Source organism: Plasmodium berghei (assembly GCF_900002375.2).
Source record: "Plasmodium berghei ANKA genome assembly, chromosome: 13".
Lineage (NCBI taxonomy): Eukaryota > Apicomplexa > Aconoidasida > Haemosporida > Plasmodiidae > Plasmodium > Plasmodium berghei.
The window spans coordinates 470,443-490,887 of NC_036171.2; the positions used below are offsets into that span (position 1 = coordinate 470,443).

Consider the following 20,445-nt stretch of genomic DNA (forward strand, 5'->3'; position numbering starts at 1 on the left):
ATTTACCATTATTTTTTTTTAAATTTTATTTTCGATTTATCACAACCTTTTTAATGTCATATCCTCATTATTTTCACATTAACAACGTTTTCCTTAAATATACCTAAAGTTTGGTTTATTTTATTTTTATTTTCTTTTCGATATTATTTGAGTCTTTATGCAAACGTTTTACACACATCAATCAGATTAAAATTTTTTGCTGTTGTAATAGTTTTTTTTTTTGAGATCATAGAAGGTATGCTCTTTTCTCTGTACCACAGCTTATACATGCACAATAAAAAAAAAAACTAAATAAATAATTTCGATTTATTTTTTTATAAAATTCAGATAATTCTAGTGTATGTAGAAAATACCATTTTGTACTAGTAACCCAATATTATATTTTTTTTTTATCCTCTTTTATTTTTAGAAAAAATCAAAAATATAAGAAAACAGAATGAACATTACACACTTTCCCCCTATATTGCTTAAATTTTTTTTTTTTTTTTTGTGAAGAATTGTGATAATCCCAAATAAACAAAATAAAAAAAAGAGACACAACATTAACACTTTTTAACACATTTTAAGTTATCAAAGCGAAATGGAAAAAGTACATGAAAATTGTATAAAAAGAGAGATAATAAATATACATACATATGAATGCTATACAATTAACTGACAATTTGTTCATTCCCTTTGTGTGTATAATATATATTAAGTATACATCAATATGCTTTTAAAATGTTAAACATGTCCGTTAAATAAACATACATAAAATAAATTAAAGAATAAGAAAATTTTACAAAATTTGAAAGTATAAAAAGTATATATTTTTATTTCAAAAAAATTATTATTTACACCATTATATTACCTTAACCTTTAAATATATATACATTTTAATATATACATGTTATACAGGTTTAGAGAAAAAAAAAATAAGTATATATACTTATTTGCATATAAAGAATAATATTGAGACACTCTATGTTTTTATATTTTTCAAGTTTATATATTTAAGAACTTGAAAAATATAATGTATATATATGCATGCATACAAAAATGTATGACAATATACAATATTTTATTCAGTTTTCGTTTCACAATTTTGTTAATTTTTTCTACTCATACAATAGCAAAATTTTTGTTGTTGACAATAAAAAAATAAAAATAAAAATAAATACAAGACGATTAATAAGAAAAATTAAATAATCTTAATATGCATTTGAAAAATTATTTTATATATGCATTAATATTTTACAGAGCTAAAAAAAAAAAAAAATCATATACGTATAATAATATATAAGGCTATAAAAATTGCAATTTGTAATATTTATTTTTATATAAATAAAATATTTCCAAATAATCATAGCAATTATTTTTTTATTATTGTATCCATGTTTATTCATATTATGCTCTTAATATTATTTTTGTATATTTTCCTTTTTCACATGTATAATATTTATTCTTTTTTATTTGTATGTGACAATTTATGTATAATTTGATATATTTTTGCTTTGTATATTTTATTTTCCATACTTTAATTTTTAAAATGTGTTAAATACACTAAATATAAATTTATATAAGCAAATATATTATACATATACACGGGCTTTTAAAATAGTGTTGCATGTGCATAATAAGTGTACATATGGAATATACTACATATTTTAGGGACACAAGTTTGAATAAAAATGCATGGATATTTCATAAGTTTACAGAAAAAGTAGTTTGCTGAATTTTTCAAGAAACTGAAAATAAGTTAAAATAAAATTAATTATTATCTTTCCAGATTATTCACCTTGAATATATTTTGACGAATCATAATATATGCATGTATGATTTATGCGCATGTTTTTCTTGCCCATCTTTAGCCTTTTTTGGACAAAAACTGCGAAACATATGAAAAATTTAACTTAAATTTTATTGAAAAAATAAAAATTGTAAAGACGACATAATATGTACGCACACATGTATATATAATATAATATGTATAATATATATATATATATGAAAGCCTGCGATAATTAGCGTTTTTTTTTCAAAAAAATTAAATAAAATAATCAGGATATATACAATAGTCAGTCAGGGCATGTGCTTGTTTTTGCATGCATGTTTTATACCCTTCATTATTTTTTTTATTTTAACTAAAGGGTGATAATAATCAACAAACAAGAATATGATAAACAATAAAAGAAAACGAGCATATATCCAAAATGAACGGCATGAAAATAGTAATGAAAGCGAATCTTATGTAAAATTAGAAAATGAAAAAGGGCATGATAAAGATATAATTTATGATCAAATTTATTCAATTCCTAAAAAAAATAAACCCCGATGTTTAGTTTTATCTAATTCTAAAGATAACTTAATAGCAAATTTTACAAACTTATTAAAAATCGATAACTATGGAGTTGAATTTAAAACTAAATGGTATGTACACTTGTTTAGAATATGTTTATTTAGCGAAAGATTATATGGACCAACACAAACAACAGGATCTGGAAAAAATAAAAACGAAAAAGGAAATGAAGAAAATATTAACAAATTAATATTAGAATACAATGTTGATGAATTACTAAAAAATGTACAAAAACTAATTTTAAGAAAAATAGATTGTGAAAATTTATATTATCAAAAGATATTAGTTATTGTTTGTTTATTGTTTGATTATTTTCAAAATAAAAAATATCACAATATTAAAACTGTGAAACATTTAGAAGGTGAAGAAGAAGATACTAAAAATTCTATTGAAAATTTTGAAACAAAAAATGGATCGGATATACATATTAATGATAATTCTAAAAAAAAAATTAAATCAAAAAAAAGATACTTAGAAACCACAAAAAAACAAATATATGACGATTCGGGAGATGATACTACAAATAAAGACAAGTTATCAAATTATTCTGAAAATAATAAATTGCTTGGTTCTGAATTATTAAAAAATAATGAAAAAAATAAATTTAAACCAATTGATATTATAAATAATCAAAAAAATTATTATATAATCGAATTTAAAAATATTTTATATAATGAAAAAAAAAAATTTTATAATTTAGAAATTTTTTATCATATTACAAATCTTATTATACATAAGTATTGGTATTCACAAGAATATGCACATTATAATATTTTCATATGGTTTTTAAATTATATAAATAATAAATTAGAAATAAAAAAATCTATTAATAATATTAATAGCAAGTTAGAAATGTTCATTAATTTGCATCCTAAGATATTTAACATATCACATGCTAAAAAAAAAAGAAAAAAAAATAACTATCAGCATAATAACATTATTCATAATGATATTAATCCAACCAATCCTAACAATAGTCATTATTTTGAAGGTGGAATTGTAGATTACCCATATATAAAAAATCGATTTAAACAATTGGGTGGTGGCTTTTCTAGTTTTACAAATCCAATAAACTCATCTACTCCTTCAAATATTATTAATAACAATAATAATAATAATAATAATAACAACTTTTTTGGAGTAAATAATAATTCAACTAATAACACATTTAATGGATTTAAAAGTACAAATACAGATACATCTACTATTGGAAATACCTTTGGTTCTACTTTTAAAGGATTTGGTCAAAGTAATAATGCGAGTATATTTGGAAATAATAATACAATTTCTAACACAGTCACAAAAAACATCGAAACAGGTAGCACTCCTTTCACATCTACCAATAATACAAATACTTCTTTGTTTGGAAATTCTATAAATAGTACATCAACTACTAATAATACAAATAATTCAATTCCCAAATTTCCTAGTTTATTTCCACCTAACTCATCTGGATCTACAAATAATAATATGAACAATATTAATAATAATTCTTTTAATTCCCAATTGAATAAACCACTTTTTGCTAATATTACTCCTATAGGAAATAATATGATGCCTAATTTACAAAACAAAAATGTTAATTTATTTGGGTCGATAAATAATAACGCACCGGGCCCAAATAATTCAAATATTAATACTACCCTAGATAATAATAATAATAATAATAATAATGCATCCATTTTTGGATTTGATAAAAATAATCAAAATAATACATCTATTTTTGGAAATCCATCATTAAACAATACTGGAACAAATACAAATTTTATTTCAGCATCAAACAATAATGCAACTAACAATATTTTTTCTTTTAACAAAGATAGCCAAAAAAAATTATTTCAAACTCCCCAAATAAGTAATTTAGAAAATAATAATAATAATTCTAGTAATAATAATAATTTATTAAATACCACAACTAGTAATGGTAATAATACAGCCCTTTTTGGACAAAAAGCTAGTGGAACTGGATTTTTTAATTCTACAATTAATGGAAATATAAATAAAGATTTGCTATTAAATAACAAAGCTGGATTCGAAAATGATATGCTATTACAAAAAACAAATATGTTTTCAAATACAAAACCTGCTGATTCTATAAATTTTATGAATAATAATAATAATATGATAAATACAAACAATACTAATATTTCAAGCTTAAACAATAATGCAGTTTCTTCTTTTAATTTTGTAACTGGTAATTCTAATGATATTCTTGGAGGTGTATCTTCAAATTTAAATGGACAACAAAATACAAATAATTTTAACAATTTGTTTAATACTGATAATGGTTCAAAAGAATTATTTAAGGATCTAAAAATAACCAATGAACCTACATCTAAATTTACAGTTAATAAAAAACCATTATTTTCTAGAAGGCCTGTAAAAAGTAATTTACTTATATCTAATTCAATCACATCCGAAAATAATATATTTAGTTCTACCTATAGTAACAAAGATAGTTTATTAAATAATCAATCAAAACCTGTTAAAGTTATTTTTGGGCAAAATGTGAATACATCTACACCTATTACTAATGAAAATACAAACACTGCAATATTTGGCGGATCATCTAATACAACTACTAATAATCCAAACAATTCTACATATACCAATACAATGAATCAAATACCTTCAATTTCTACCAAAGAAATTAAACCTATAACTTCGACTATGGATAAAGGAAATATATTTAATCAAGAAAATAATAAAAATATTTTTTCAAACACAAATAAATTACCTTTTAATGCATCTAATAATAACACTACCATGTTTGGTTCTACAAATTGTAATATATTTGGAAAATCTGAAATTTCTAATATATTTTCAACTTCTGCAAATAATAATACTATATCTATTTCAGACACAAAAACCAATCCAGATGCAAATGCAAATACCAATGTTAATGACAATAACTTAATAGGAACTAATACTTCAAATTCTGTATTTGGAAATACTTCTATTTTTGGGCAAAATGAAATAAATAATAATGATCAAAATAATTTTCAAGGAATTAATTTTCCTGTTAAAAAATTAACATTAGAAGAAAGGAAAAAAAAAACAGCTAAAAACAATATGCTTTCATTATTTTCTACAAATACAAACAATTCTAATATACAGACACAAAATTCTATAACATTAAATGACACATCATTATTAATTAACAAGAATAATAATGATACAAAAAAAACAAATATTTTTCAATTTAAATCCACACAATCTGATATAAATACTAAAACAGATACTTCAATATTTGGCGGATTTAATAAAAGTAACATATTCGATATTGGAAAATCCCAAGAAAATTTCGAAGAAAAAAAATTCCAATTTGGAAATAATAAACCTTCTGGAAATAATACAAATATAATTAGATCTATTCCAAATGATACTTTATTTGGTTCTAAAAATGAAGATAAACAAAAAACATCTGATAATACTCCTAAAACAACCAACTTGTTTACCTTTGAAAATTTTACTAATAAGGAAAAGGATGAATCAAAAAACGAAGTTAAAAATGAAGTTAAAAATGAAATTAAAAATGAAGTTAACGACGATAAAAATCAAGTTAAAAATGAAGTTAACGACGATAAAAATCAAGTTAAAAATGAAGTTAACGACGATAAAAATCAAGTTAAAAATGAAGTTAACGACGATAAAAATCAAGTTAAAAATGAAGTTAACGACGATAAAAATCAAGTTAAAAATGAAGTTAACGACGATAAAAATCAAGTTAAAAATGAAGTTAACGACGATAAAAATCAAGTTAAAAATGAAGCTAAAAACGAAAACAAAATTGACATTACAAAAGAGCCAACCATATTCAAAGGGTTTGGATCAATTTTGGAAAATCAAATAGATGAAGCTAACAAAAGTGCAAGTAAAAGTTTTATTTTCGGATTAGGAATAAAAGAAAAAGATAAAGAAGAAAAAAAAACATCTTTAACATCTGATATAAATAAAGACGACAATGCGCTTACCACTCCCAAATTCGGATTTACAAATAATATAACAACTGTTTCGAATAATCTAAATAATATTTTCAACCTTGGAAATAACAACAAACCCGATGATAATGATAATAATAATGGCAATGCAAAATCGAGTATATTTATTGAACGCAATGAAAAAGAGGATGGAAATGGAGCGGGGTTGTTTGCATCTACCACTAATAATAAACAAAAAGATAATGCAAACCTTTTTTCTTTTAAAGCCGAAAAGGATACAAGTAACATATCCGGAATAAATCGATTTTCTAGCACAAATTTAGTAGGAAATGGAAATAAAAACAAAGAATCAGATTTAACTATAAATTATGATAATATAATAAGCCGAAAAAGAAGAAAAGATGTAGATTTAGATTATAAAGATGAAATTAAAAATATGAATTTTTCCAATTTAAATGAAAACAATGATAATAATAATTTAAGGAATAATGAAACAAATCATACAAATTTAAATAGTCAAATAAATAATAATATGTTTTTAAATGAAGAAAATAAAAATAATGAAGGTTTATTTTTAAAAAAAAGTAAAATAGGTAATACTCTAAATCATACTAAACATATTCTAAATACAATCAAATTTGATAATATTCCATCAAAAGATAAATTAAGTGCATCATTTTCTGAAAATGAAAACAATACAAATAATGATGCAGATCAAACAGATCGAAATATTTTTAATATTAACATGTTAATATCTGATCAAATTACCAAAGAAAATGAACTCACAAATACTATTACAACATCTACACTAGCGAATAACGAATCAAACTTGAATAAGTCACAACTCAATTTTTTAAGCAAAAATACCGGGAAAAATAATAATCAATATGAAGCAGATGAATTAGATGGAAAAAAAAAAACTGAAAATCAAAATAATCATCATTATCAACAAAATGAATCAAATTTTTGCATCCCTGATGGGAATAAAAAAAGTAAATTAGCAGAAGAGAAGCAAAATGACTTTTACGAAAAAATGCGAATTAATGAATACCTTATGAATAATAATTATAATAGTGATGAAAATAATAAAAATAATAATTTAGAAAAAAAAAATACAATTGTTATTGATAAAAAAAGTATGAACAGAATAAAATCATACAATAAGCATATATCATTTGATTCCATAGATGTAGATTTGGATCGAGATGTTGTTGATATCAATGAATTAAGACAAGAATTATTTTTATGTGCCTTAAATTTTCATTTGCATTATTGGGCAGAAAAAGTTATACTATTTTATCCTCATAATGAAAAAATTAATAAATATTGTACTTCAATAATTAAAATTAAAAATAAATTTGATGAAACATATGATTTTAATTTATTTGATGATATTCATTCTATATCAAGAAAATTACTAAAACGGTTAGATAAAAATTCTTGTATTTATGAAAGTGTTTTATTTCTATCAGCAGATAACATTCAAATATTAAAAAATGCAAAGCTTTCGCTTTTTGATGTTTTTAATATATATCATTTTTGGTTTAAAAAAAATAATTCAGATTTAAAAAAAAATTTTCAAAATTTTCTTTATACTAATAAAATATATCCTTCATATTTAAATTATTATATGAGCCTTTATAAAAATTCAAAAACTTCGAATAATAAATTTACTGATTTAAAAGGAAATCGAACTAAAATTGTTAAAGGGTTGACACCACAAAATAAATTAACAGATAATGAAGAAACTCAAAAACATTCTAGCCCTGCTCTCTCTTTTTACGAAAAATTTTCTCAATTTTCTTATTCTAAACAAAATTCCAAAAGTGATTTACATATTCCAAATGATTCTGAATCAGATAAAAATTCTACTTCAGAAAACGAACATAATAATTCTGTTATTGACAATGAACAATCAGAATCTTATTCAACAAATGATGAAAATACTGATAATAGTGAAAATAGCACTAATTCCGAATCTCAAGAAAATAGCCAAATATATCGAAATTTTGAAAACTCTGATTTGAACGACGAAAATCGAATAAAAAAAAAAAAAAAAAAAATCACTGAAAATAATTTGGCAGAAATTTTTAATTCGGATAGTAGTGATGCTTCAAATGTTTTAGAAAATAATTATGATGATGAACCATTTAATATGAATATTAATGAGAAATATATATATTTGGAAAAGGAGGAAAAAAGAAAAAAAAAACTGTTTTTACCATCTCATATTAAAATAAAAAAACTTAGCCCATGCGAATGCATACTATTAGAACTTATTTTAAAAGATAATGTATTAAATGTATTGAAAAAATATAAATTATTTAAAAAAGAAAAGTACGAATATTTATATGTCAATCTAATCGCAATGCTAAAGCATTATAATTATTTTTCCACATATAAATCTGAAGATATTAATGTTGAAAATGGGAATAATAATTTTGCAAATATCATTCCTAGTAATAGTGTAAAAGATAAAATGGATAAAAATCATCGTCAATATATTAACAATATAGATAAAGGAAGTAACTTAAAACGAATTTCTAATTGTCTTGAAACAAATTGTACTAATATAAAAAATGATAAAATAAATATTTTGAAAAAAATCTGTGATAAAAATTTATTATATTATATAAATTTACAATTAAAAAATATCGCACACTTACTTAATTATAAAGAAATTGAAATCGCTTGCACATATTTGAATCATATAAAAAACAATTTATTTGTAATTTTTCAAATTCCAATTTTATTATTCAATGTATTATATGATAAGCTTATAAAATGTTACAATGATTTTAGTATCATGGACAACTATTTTAATAATTCGCTTTTATATAAAGATTTTAGATATGAATATATATTAAAAACAAAAATTGCATATATGCTATTAAACAAATTTAATGAACAAGATGATATAGAAAATTGTATAAAATTTGCAATCTATTTTGATAATAATAGAGTAAAAGCACATAAAAATAATATATATAATGATTATATATTTCATAAAAATTTAATTAACTCTTATATTAAAGTTCATGAAAATATTGTACCTTCTGAATGGATTGAAGCAAAATACGCAAAAAATGGAGAATTAAGTGACATTAATGATTCAGAATATTTAGATTATTATTCTTTTTTTTTCAAAGACATATCAAAATATATCAAGCTAAGTATTATCGACAAAATTATTAATTCAAATATATTTAGTTTGCGTAAAGAAAATTACACAATTTGTCAATCGTCAGAAGATAGAGAAAATACAAATAAAAAATATAAATCAAATAATGGAACAAATTCAGGAAATAATTCAAATTTTCCTAATAATAATACTAACGAAAATAATGAAACTAGCCAAAATGATATCGAAAAAAAAAAAAAAAAATTTGCATGTTATTTTATGTACATGGTCAGGCGATCTATTATGGATGATGTTGTAAATATTTATTCTTCAAAAGGAGAATATTTTTATAAAAAATTATTGGCAACATTAGTAAATAATAACTTTACAAAAGATTATGAAAAATCTCATAACAAACATTTTCATATGTTTATTCAAGTTGCAAACATAAATATATTTATGAAAAATGTTTTTTTTGAATACATAAATTTTTTTAAAAAAAAAGAATTATATAATATTGAAAAAATAAAAAATGAAGATGAAATTATGGATAACTTAGTTAATGTTGTTAAGGTTAATGGAAGAAATTTCTTTGTTGTAATAAATACACTAGCTGAAATTGCTACTAAAATTGAAAAAAATATTGTAAAAGATGTTAATATACATATACTTATTAATTTAAGAAATATAATTATCGACACTTTTTACTTATTTAAATATGTTTTTAATAATCGAGAATTTTCTTTAAGTCTTATCGAAAACCTTTATAAAAATGTTCTCAATTTTAATGATACAATTAATTCATTCTTTTCTGATGATGTTAATTTTTATCCAAAAGAACAAATAAAGGATTTGTACACACACATAAGACATAAATTCACTAGCCAAAATGTCATAAACTAGTCACATCCAACATGCCTTATCATTATTACTTTATCACATATGTTTCGTATTTTATTTTGATGAGGCCCCTCATTATAGCATATACTCTCGAATTTGAGCCAAATCCATTGCCTTGCACACACACATGCATTAAATATGCATATACGATCCTGTGTGAATAATTTTTAACATTTTAATTTTTTAACTTATTACATTTTTTTTACGTTAATCTTTTATAAATTATTATGTAGTCTTAGTTATTTCATTTCAAGAAATACTTTGTCATATACCTTATTTGTATGTATATTTTATTTTTTATTTTTACTTATATTTTTTTGTTCTTATATATATCATCAAAAAAGTATACTTAAAAAATATATGTATTTATATTTAAGTGCGTATATATACATATGTATATTTAGAAGACTTGTATATATTTAATACAAACATATTTGTAAAAACTTTTTAAGTTTTGAAATACATTAATTTGGAACAAAGAAAGGGAAACGTTCTCACGTATTGCTTTTTTGAAAAGCGAATGTAGCAGTTTAAATATACATGTATATAACGAAATATAGACAAAAATATAATTGAATAAAAAATCAAGTACTATATATAAACATATTTATATATATGTACATATAAGAAAAAAAAAAATATATATATAAGTAATAGTTGTTAACTTTATATTTTTTAACTACTATCAAGTATATAGGCATAATGCATTTCCTAAAGGTATAGTATTTTTTGTGGACATTTTTATTTTCTGTAATACAAAAAAACTTTATTTATCGCGCATATTGTTCATATTATATAGCCATAAAATTGTTTAAATATAATTATAAGTTTTTTAGGTAAATCAATAATAATAAAATATATACCAGTATTTTTTTTAATATGGCATTTCAATTATAATAATGTTGAATAATATATTTTTTAATATTTATTAATTTTTATATAATAGATCCTTGATATACGAATGACCATGCACACATATATGTATGCTATATATCCTTGTAACAAAAACAATTATTATATTTATTTTATGATAACAAATAAATGCTTATAAAAAACTTTTTTTTGTCATTATTGTATAAAAATCGTCAAAAGAAATTTCTCCTTCCCCTTTTGAATCAGCGCGATCAATCATATCTCTTAATTCTTCATCAGTTAATGTTTCTCCTAATTCTTTTGCAACTCTTTTTAAATTTTTTAAAGAAATCGATCCTGTCTTGTCATCATCAAACAGATTAAATATTCTTTGAATTCCTTCTCTTGTATCTTTATTTCCCTATTAAAAAAAATAGATATATTTTTTAAACATGATTTTAATGGAAAAAAACATGCACACACACACAAATGTATGTACTGTAATATGTATTAAAATATTTATAGCTTTCTCATTTTGTTGTATTACCAATTTGGAAGTTATGACTTCCATAAACTCTTCAAAATCAATTGACGAATAACCGTCTTTTTCCAAATCTGCTATCATTCTAAATATCATAGGATTCTTTACATCCAATCCCAAGCTTTGCATAGCACATTTTATTTCTTTTGGATCAATTGTTCCTGTGTTTTAAAAAAAAAAAAATATATATTTAGCTAACTAAAAACTATTTTTTAAATACAGCGAAAATTGGCTATGTTATATTATTTCATATATTGATAAATAATATTTATAACCAGTTCCATCAGTATCCAATAAATTAAAAGCTTCTCTTATTTCCTCAATTTCATCTTCAGTAAAACCTGGACGTTCTGTAAAACTTTTTTCGTATCTTCTTCTTATAGACGTATTTTCTGTCATTACTCTATATTTAGTAAAAAAAAAAGTTAAATAAATATGTATATTAATATATTTTCTTTATTAAATAATACAATTTCGTTGAATAAATGTGTACACATGTGTGTGCACTCTTAAATATATATAGTAATTAGGTTTAATATCAATTCAATTATTTTTTTCACAATTCTATTTACCTTTCTATAAATGTATTTTATAATATAAAGGAAAAGAGAGGATAACGAGAGTGGAAAATATATAATTTCTTTATCTATTTATATATATTATTTTTCTTTTTATTATTTAACAGAATGATATACGATTCATATATCCATAATATATTTTAGTAATAACTATAATTATTTCGATTTCGTGTATTATTTCTTTTTAATATTTATAAATAATATATTATTCCAATTTGTTTTTTATTTCGCAAAAATTTGGAAATGTTTCGAAAATTTTAGAAATAATTTGAAACGTTTTGAAATATTTCGTAAATTTAGCAATTTTTATAAAATTAAAAACAATTCTCTAAAAAAATAAATAATAAATATCAAATTAACGTATATTTCCTCTTCAAAATACAGTACTAAATAATATATTATATTGCATAGATAAATATATTATATGATTTCCATATAGTAAATGAAATATATGCATACTCGGATGCGACAAATTATAATCTCTATTCTTTGGTCATAACTTGTAATAATGTTAAAAATAATAAAAAATATTTAATTTATCTTTATAACATTTTTTATGAATAATTTTTTGAGGGTGTGACGTATTTTATCATTCAATTATTTAAAAAAACATTGCATACTTTCAAAAACAAAAAAAGCGGAAGATATATTTATAAATGTGTATATTTTTAGCACTTACACATTATACCATTTTTTAGCATTATCAAAGTTAAAATTGTTTTATTTTACGAGTTTAATTATGTATGACCAATACATTACTGTAGTAATATAAACATTCTTTTCAATATTCCAAAAAAATTTGAATGGAAATTTTATATTACACTTATGCATTTCATCCTGTAGGGAAAATATTTTTTTTATTTATTTCCGTCTTTACATTTTGCTTAATTGCGATTAAAACTATTTTGTTCAAACCATTTCTATAAGGTGTAAGTTTTCGAAAACCATTAATGATATATTACAAGCATGTCTTTATGGTTATATGCTTTAAATAAACCATAAAAACATAAATATATAAAATAAAAAATAAAGAAAATAATATAAAGTATTTCGTTTGTTTCTTAGTTATGTGTGCACATATATGTATGTATCCATTAAATCCATATTTATTTCTCAATACGATTTATTATTAATCAGCATATGCTAAGTTATACATATATGCAAAGTGTATAATTTAAAACACACACCCTTTTTACCTAACTCCTAATATATATAATAAAAAAAATGTATATGGTAAAAGTAAATGCTGTCAAATTCATATTTTAAATATTATCGCGTAGTAAATAACTTATACCATTTTGCATGATTAAAAAAAAACGGTGACAAATCTGTCCATAAATTTGGATATGCAAAATGCCACAATTCACATATTTACAAATTATACAAAAAAAAAGGATGAAAAGACAAAGAAATATCAAAATCGAAATTTTTAAAATTAAAAAATATAAAATAAATTATACTACAAAAATGTGGTTATTATGTGTGCCTAAAAAGTTCAAATATCTAGGGCATTCAAATATATAGCCTGCAAAAATATAAAATGAAATATATATAACACATAAATATAGTATTATTATTAGTTTAAATAAATGCAATGATACAAAGGATTGTACACATAATACATATTTATGAATATTAAAAAATTTGTCAAAATATTTAATCATACTTCCTTAATTAAATAGGCTATTTCTGAAACGTCTTTGCATTTTTTTATATTCCCGTTTATGTATGATAATAAATTTTTGTCAGACGGATTTATTTCCACATGTACATTGTCAGACTGAATGTTATTCACACGAAATTGTGTCGTTCTACGTATTGTCTGAAAAAAAAAAAAAAAAAAAATTAAAAATAGTTCTTAAAATATATCCATAAATTTGAACAAAATTAAGCTTACTTTAAATTCTAAAATAATAAAATTATCAGTTCTTTGCACTATTTTTAAAGGAGATAATTGTGTAGTTTTTATATTTCTTTCAAGAGATTTTATGCTAAAAAGTAAAATAAATAAAGAAGTTACATATATTTCTGTGTGCATAAATATATTTGTTCCTATATAAAAATAACATGAACATACATAACAAAATATAGTATGCTTATTTATACAGATTTGGAATTTATTTTTTCGTTCTTTTTACTTTTCTTCTAATAATTTAATCCTTTCTTTGCAATCTAAATTATCTGAAAAATTTATGTCGATTTCTTTTCTCTTTTTTTTCATATATGTATCGTACTTTTCAATCTTTTCAGTAATCTACAAATATTTTGTGTTTGAAAAAGGGAAAAAAATATATTCACATGCATGTTCATATTTGTATGCACACTTGGCTAGCCATTACATATATTTTACCTTGTTAATATCTTTTTTTAGTTTGATTATTGTCTCATCCATTTCGTTATTCTGAATAAATATAAAATTTAAAAAAAAATAAATAAAACGGTAAAAATATAAGCAATCATTATATAATAAAAATAAATTAAAATGTATTATATTAATCGAAACAAAATTTGTTATAAATAGCTAACTATACTATTATATAATTTCTATAATTTTCTTATTTTTACCTTTTCTTTATTTTTTTCAAAAATCCCATCATATTCTTCTACTTTTGCTTCCAATTCTAATTTTTTCATTCTTTCTTGTTCAAACTCTATTTTTTGATTTCTTTCAGTTAATCTAAAAAAATAAAGCATTAACAATATGATTAAAATATACTATATTTATATATGTTCATTGTCAAAACATAAAAAATATATGCACACAAACACGCAATCGTGTATTAAGTTGGTTATTTTTACTTTAGTTTTAAATTTTCCACATGTGTGCTGAAGAAAGAATCAGCTGAAAATAGAGTATTAACTGCCTCTATGAAATACGAAAAAAAAATAAGCATATATATTTTTTGAAATAAGCATATATTTTTTAGCCGTGGTCCCAAAAGTAAAGTGGATCCATGCCAAAGTATAAACTTACCAGCAGTATTGTTAAACAATAAATCTAATAAATTTGAAATATCATTTTCCAACTGTTTTACTTGAGGTTTGTCATTATATTGTTTACAATGTCTAACAAATTTTTCATAAGATTCGATAATTGCTTCTTGTTCTTTATTACTAAGGTGCATATTACCAAAATCGTTAATTTGTTTTATATAATTTATAAAATTTTGACATAAATTATAAAGTGTTTTTATTAAATCTTCATCAACTTCATCTTCTAAATCATTTTTATTTTCTTTTGTATCTTTTATGAATGTGAATATATTATTAAAATTTTCAAAAAAAGAATTAAATATATCATTTTTTGAAAGTTCATTATTATTTCTTAAGTTTACATTATATTTATCGTCATCTTTTTTAACAGATCCAAAATTGTTAGGCATGTTATTTTTCGCCGACATCGCTATCTGCTCCATCATGCCAATTCAATAATTCAAAAAAATATTAATTTTATAATAATATGAAACGATATAATAAATGGTTATTGAGATATTACATATATATACACACATACATATGTGTGTGCATATATACGATTAAAATTTGAACAAATTTTATCTTAAATATTTGAGACCAATTTGTATATACGTATTTTTCGTCGTCTTTTTGCTTTTATCTCCTTTTTTATATTTTAAATCATCATATTTTTTTATAAACAAAAATATATTCACCACTTGAATAACGAAAAAAAAAAAATTTTTTGCTGGCTTAAAATTGTATGAACAAAAAATGCATAAATATTATATCCCCACATGTATGCTAATGTATTTTCTATTTTCAGTAATAATTCACATATATGCGATATAAGCGCGATAATGCGAACTCAAATTCAGTATTAACATTCCTTTATATATCCAATTTTTATATATTATTTATTTCAAAAAAATTAAACATTTTGTATTGAAAAAATAATTAGCATTAAAAAAGAAAAAATAATATAAATGAATAAATGAAAATATAAATAATGATAACAAAAAAATAATAATAATAAATGTCTAAAAAAGGAAAAATGTAATTAAACAATGATAAATCATGAAAATGCAAACAAAGGAAAAAAGAAAGAAATTAAACAATTAATCACACCATAAAACAAAATAAAATGAATTAATTTAAAAAAGATACTTTTTAATTTTTACTAATATTTTTTTTCTCATTTTCATATTTTCAATGTGAAAACATGCACTTTAAATTTGTTCGTCATTATTATAGTGTAAAATATTTGTGGAACTTAAAATTTGCATAAAAAATATTATTTTATTTATTTTTTTTGTGAAATAAATATACATATATAAATTATAATTCGAGTTTAAATATAAGAATTTAACCAATCTCATTTTAGTGTAAAACTAGTATATTTTATACCATTGTTTTTTTTTTCTTTTTTTACAGCCACTATACTATTTTTATGCTGTTGCTGTCAATAATATTTTACATATAATAAGAGCAAACAATAACATGCCAATATTTTATATTTTTTGTGTTTAGTAAAAATGGAAAAATGCTTATGCTCGTAAAGTATCATTAATAAATAACCCATTACACGTTTGTAAAAAATAACTATATTTTACCATCCATTCTAAAAAATAAAATAGCAAAATTAATAAATGTACTCACATAAATATAATTAAAAAATGTATATCTTGTTCAGACGGAACATTTGAAAAATATATCTGTGCGCATCCTTGCATTCATTTTTTTAAGTATGCTACTAGTGTTTGCGCATTTGTACGCATATATGTCATATATGCAATATTTATGTGAATGCTTCCGAAAAATATGAAAAAAAAATTGTATAATTTAGTTCTTAAAAGAAATTACACGCGTAGTGGCGGTTTAAGAAAACCACAAAAAGTAACAAATGATCCAGAAAGTATTAATAGAAAGGTTTATTGGTGTTTTGAGCATAAACCTGTTAGGAGGACTGTAATTAATTTAATATTTTCCCATAATGAATTAAAAAACTTTTCAACTCTTTTAAAAAATACAAATGGTGACCTTTTAATTTTCTATTGTTCAATTTAGTCTAATAAATATATACCAGTATCCAACCTACACATCCGCTAGTGGGTGCAACGTTATTTTATTATTATTTTTTTTTTATTATTATTTTTTTTTTAGCTAGCTCATCGCTAATTCACGAACTATCATTGGAAGGGCCTTATACGGGATTTCTTCCTTCGGATGAGGCCTTAAATTTATTGAGTACAAATAGTTTAAATAAATTATATAAAGATGATAATAAAATGTCTGAATTTGTTTTAAATCATTTTACTAAAGGTCTGTGGATGTATAGAGATTTATATGGCTCATCCTATCAGCCAGTTAGTAAACGAAACTTATTGAAAAAATTATTTCCATGCAATACTATTTACATATTCATATGAACAGCAATATATTTTGATGAATTTTTTTTTCATACTTGATACTTTTCCACTTTTCACATCTTCAGTGGCTCATGTACAATGAAAAAAGAGAGGCCCCAGAAAAAATACCAACTTTAGTAAACAACGACATAATTGTAAAAATAGAAGGGGAATTTAAAAATTGTGATCATTCTATATATTTAAATGAAGCAAAAATTATAAGACCCAATATGAAATGTCATAATGGCATAATTCATATCATAGATAAGCCAATAATTTTTTAGTACTATTTAAATGAAGATTTTCCATATATTCAGTAAATATAATTAAATAATCCAATTTTAATATAATTAATTTATTTAATTATTTTATATATATTTTTTATACAATCTTTATGTCCTTTATAGTGCCTACTGTATTTATTTTAAAGGAAATTAAATTTTTCCTTTGGGAACTATATATGTTCATACATATGTTTATTATTACTAACTTTAATTTATAAAACAAAAAAATGAAAAAAAAAAAAATAATAATAACAATATATAGTAAAAATAATAATGGAAAACACAAAATGCTGAATTATCAAATTCGGAAATTAAATATCAGATATTCCATGCAGCACATTTTAAATGAAAAATTAAGGAAGGTATTTAAAAGTGATAACTAGGAATACTTTTTAATTAACTATATAAATAAAAAAACATAACGCGATAAATACGCGAAATTAAGTACATAAACAATTTTCATATTTCCCCTAATGGCGATGTCTAATAGTTTTAAAATATTCAATCAATACTGAATTAGGATTCAACCCATTAGTTTTTACAAGTTTTATTTCAAATAAATTTGGCCAAAACTTCCCAGTTACTAATAAATTTGGAATACTTTCTTTATTATTCACCGGATTTATTGCTATTCCGTTTAAGAAGGATTCCCTATTTCTTTCCATGTTTTGCTATGAAATAAATAAAAAATAAAATTGTGAATGTGTATATGTATGTACATGCTTGCCTGTTTCATTTAATCTGATCCTACTGCGGAAATATATTGCATAAATATGTTAAAACGATGCAAATAGTGAAACGAAAAAGATACATGCCTATATAAGTATGCAACAAATAATTATACATATTATATTGTTACCTTATTTGTGCTTTGATCAATTAATCCACTAAGATTAATTATCTTGAGGCACGTTCCTTTAGAAATATCAATTTCTATTACTAAATTTGTCATAAATATGTTAGCATATATTGTTTTTTCTTGTAAATGGTATTCTAATTCGTTAATATGTTTTATAGTAAATCCAGCACATGTTACTTTTCTTTTGTTAATTATACTTATTTTATTTGTTTTTTTAAAATTATGTGGAATCTCTAATTCGTATAAAAATTCATTTCCTGATGTAGTCCACAGTTTTTGATAATTTGCAAATTTACCATTTTTTAAATCTTCTACAGAATGTATAGGATCTAAGTTTGATGTCAATCCATATCCATTTAAATCGTGCTCAAATGTGTTGTATAATTCAAAAGTATTATAATCAAATGCTAATATTGTGTTTTCTTTATATGTCAATACGAATATAAATTTTCTATATGTTTCGGGTTCGATAACTAATGCTATTCCTTCAGCAAAATAATTATTTGTTAAATTATAATAACGCTCAGTATCCCCAGTATTTAGTTTAAATTTTCTTAAATAGCTAACTGCATATAGTCCTGATGATTCAATTAATGTATTCCCGTCTAAATATAATAAACCTTGTGTAAAAGGATAATTGCTTATATATCTTTGATGAACTATCGAATCAACATTTGCTTGCTGGCCAATTATTGGATCATGAACATGGTCATATTTATTTATTATCTCGTATGAATATATTCCTATATCAATAGGATACCCACTATTCCCATTTAAAACAAAATGAAGAATTAACAAAATCGTAGCAGCAATTAGCATACAAATGATTATCACAAGGATCACCACCCTTTTTATAGATCTACAAAAACACATTGTAAAATTGTTTTTTTATGTTAAAAAAATATATGATTTTAAGGGGATATATACATGCACAAATATATTATATATATATTGTAATCTTGAAATTTTAAATAAATATGAATTTATATATATTATAATTTGTCCACAAAATTATATATACATATTGTGTATATGCACACAATTGATAAGCACACATAATTATACAATCAGTCAAATATTTCCATAATTCAATTTTTTATTTTTTAAAACGACAAAGAAAATTAAAGAGAGGCCCCTTAAATAAATTAATGCATGTTATCATTATAAATCAAAATGGAATTAAACAAATGAGTTGTCAAATTAACAAATATATTCATGAATAATATGTAATGAAACATTTTAAAAAAAAAAAAAACTTGTAAAAAATAAGCACACTTTTTCAATTTTTATTTTTAAATTAGCCCAGTTCACACACATATCTCATTTTAATTATAATATAATTTGATAAATAAATGGTGAGATGCTCTATATTTTTTCTCTCATTTTTTATAAATATGTCTATATATATGGGTATACAAAAAAATGGCATTGATCAGAGCCACTAATTTTAATTTGATGATACAATTACAAAAAAAAGTAAATCAAATAAAAAATAAATTAGCATGTAAATAATAAATGTGTCTACACACTATATTATATACGCTAATATTTTTTTATAACCTTTTTTTTTTTACAAGACTATTTTCCCGAATAATATAGGTAGCTATTTTTTTTCTCGCAACTAATTTATTTGCCATATTTCTCAATAATCTTATTTGACTCTCCCCT

The 20,445-nt window shown here is 21.9% G+C and overlaps 5 protein-coding genes across 5 annotated transcripts; 2 read left to right on the forward strand and 3 right to left on the reverse strand.

The window, feature by feature from the left end:
- Positions 1–2,155: 2,155 nt before the first annotated feature.
- On the forward strand, positions 2,156–10,303 carry PBANKA_1310200 (nucleoporin NUP313; the record flags this gene model as incomplete). Its single annotated transcript, XM_034566682.1, has 1 exon — positions 2,156–10,303. One exon carries the CDS (start codon positions 2,156–2,158, stop codon positions 10,301–10,303), a length of 8,148 nt encoding a protein of 2,715 aa, XP_034423255.1.
- Positions 10,304–11,345: 1,042 nt separating this feature from the next.
- On the reverse strand, positions 11,346–12,092 carry PBANKA_1310400 (centrin-2, putative; the record flags this gene model as incomplete). The annotated part of the gene is made up of 3 exons (XM_034566683.1): positions 11,346–11,573; positions 11,700–11,854; positions 11,969–12,092. The coding sequence occupies 3 exons, from the start codon at positions 12,090–12,092 to the stop codon at positions 11,346–11,348; spliced, it is 507 nt and encodes a 168-aa protein (XP_034423256.1).
- A 1,674-nt stretch (positions 12,093–13,766) lies between these two features.
- On the reverse strand, positions 13,767–15,687 carry PBANKA_1310500 (conserved Plasmodium protein, unknown function; the record flags this gene model as incomplete). The annotated part of the gene is made up of 8 exons (XM_034566684.1): positions 13,767–13,796; positions 13,938–14,093; positions 14,169–14,262; positions 14,410–14,525; positions 14,622–14,672; positions 14,837–14,948; positions 15,071–15,137; positions 15,246–15,687. The coding sequence occupies 8 exons, from the start codon at positions 15,685–15,687 to the stop codon at positions 13,767–13,769; spliced, it is 1,068 nt and encodes a 355-aa protein (XP_034423257.1).
- A 1,360-nt stretch (positions 15,688–17,047) lies between these two features.
- PBANKA_1310600 (heme detoxification protein, putative) lies at positions 17,048–17,918 on the forward strand (the record flags this gene model as incomplete). Its single annotated transcript, XM_034566686.1, has 3 exons — positions 17,048–17,261; positions 17,390–17,592; positions 17,721–17,918. 3 exons carry the CDS (start codon positions 17,048–17,050, stop codon positions 17,916–17,918), a joined length of 615 nt encoding a protein of 204 aa, XP_034423258.1.
- A 470-nt stretch (positions 17,919–18,388) lies between these two features.
- PBANKA_1310700 (glutaminyl-peptide cyclotransferase, putative) lies at positions 18,389–20,414 on the reverse strand (the record flags this gene model as incomplete). The annotated part of the gene is made up of 3 exons (XM_034566687.1): positions 18,389–18,589; positions 18,778–19,636; positions 20,338–20,414. 3 exons carry the CDS (start codon positions 20,412–20,414, stop codon positions 18,389–18,391), a joined length of 1,137 nt encoding a protein of 378 aa, XP_034423259.1.
- Between the last annotated feature and the right edge of the window lie 31 nt (positions 20,415–20,445).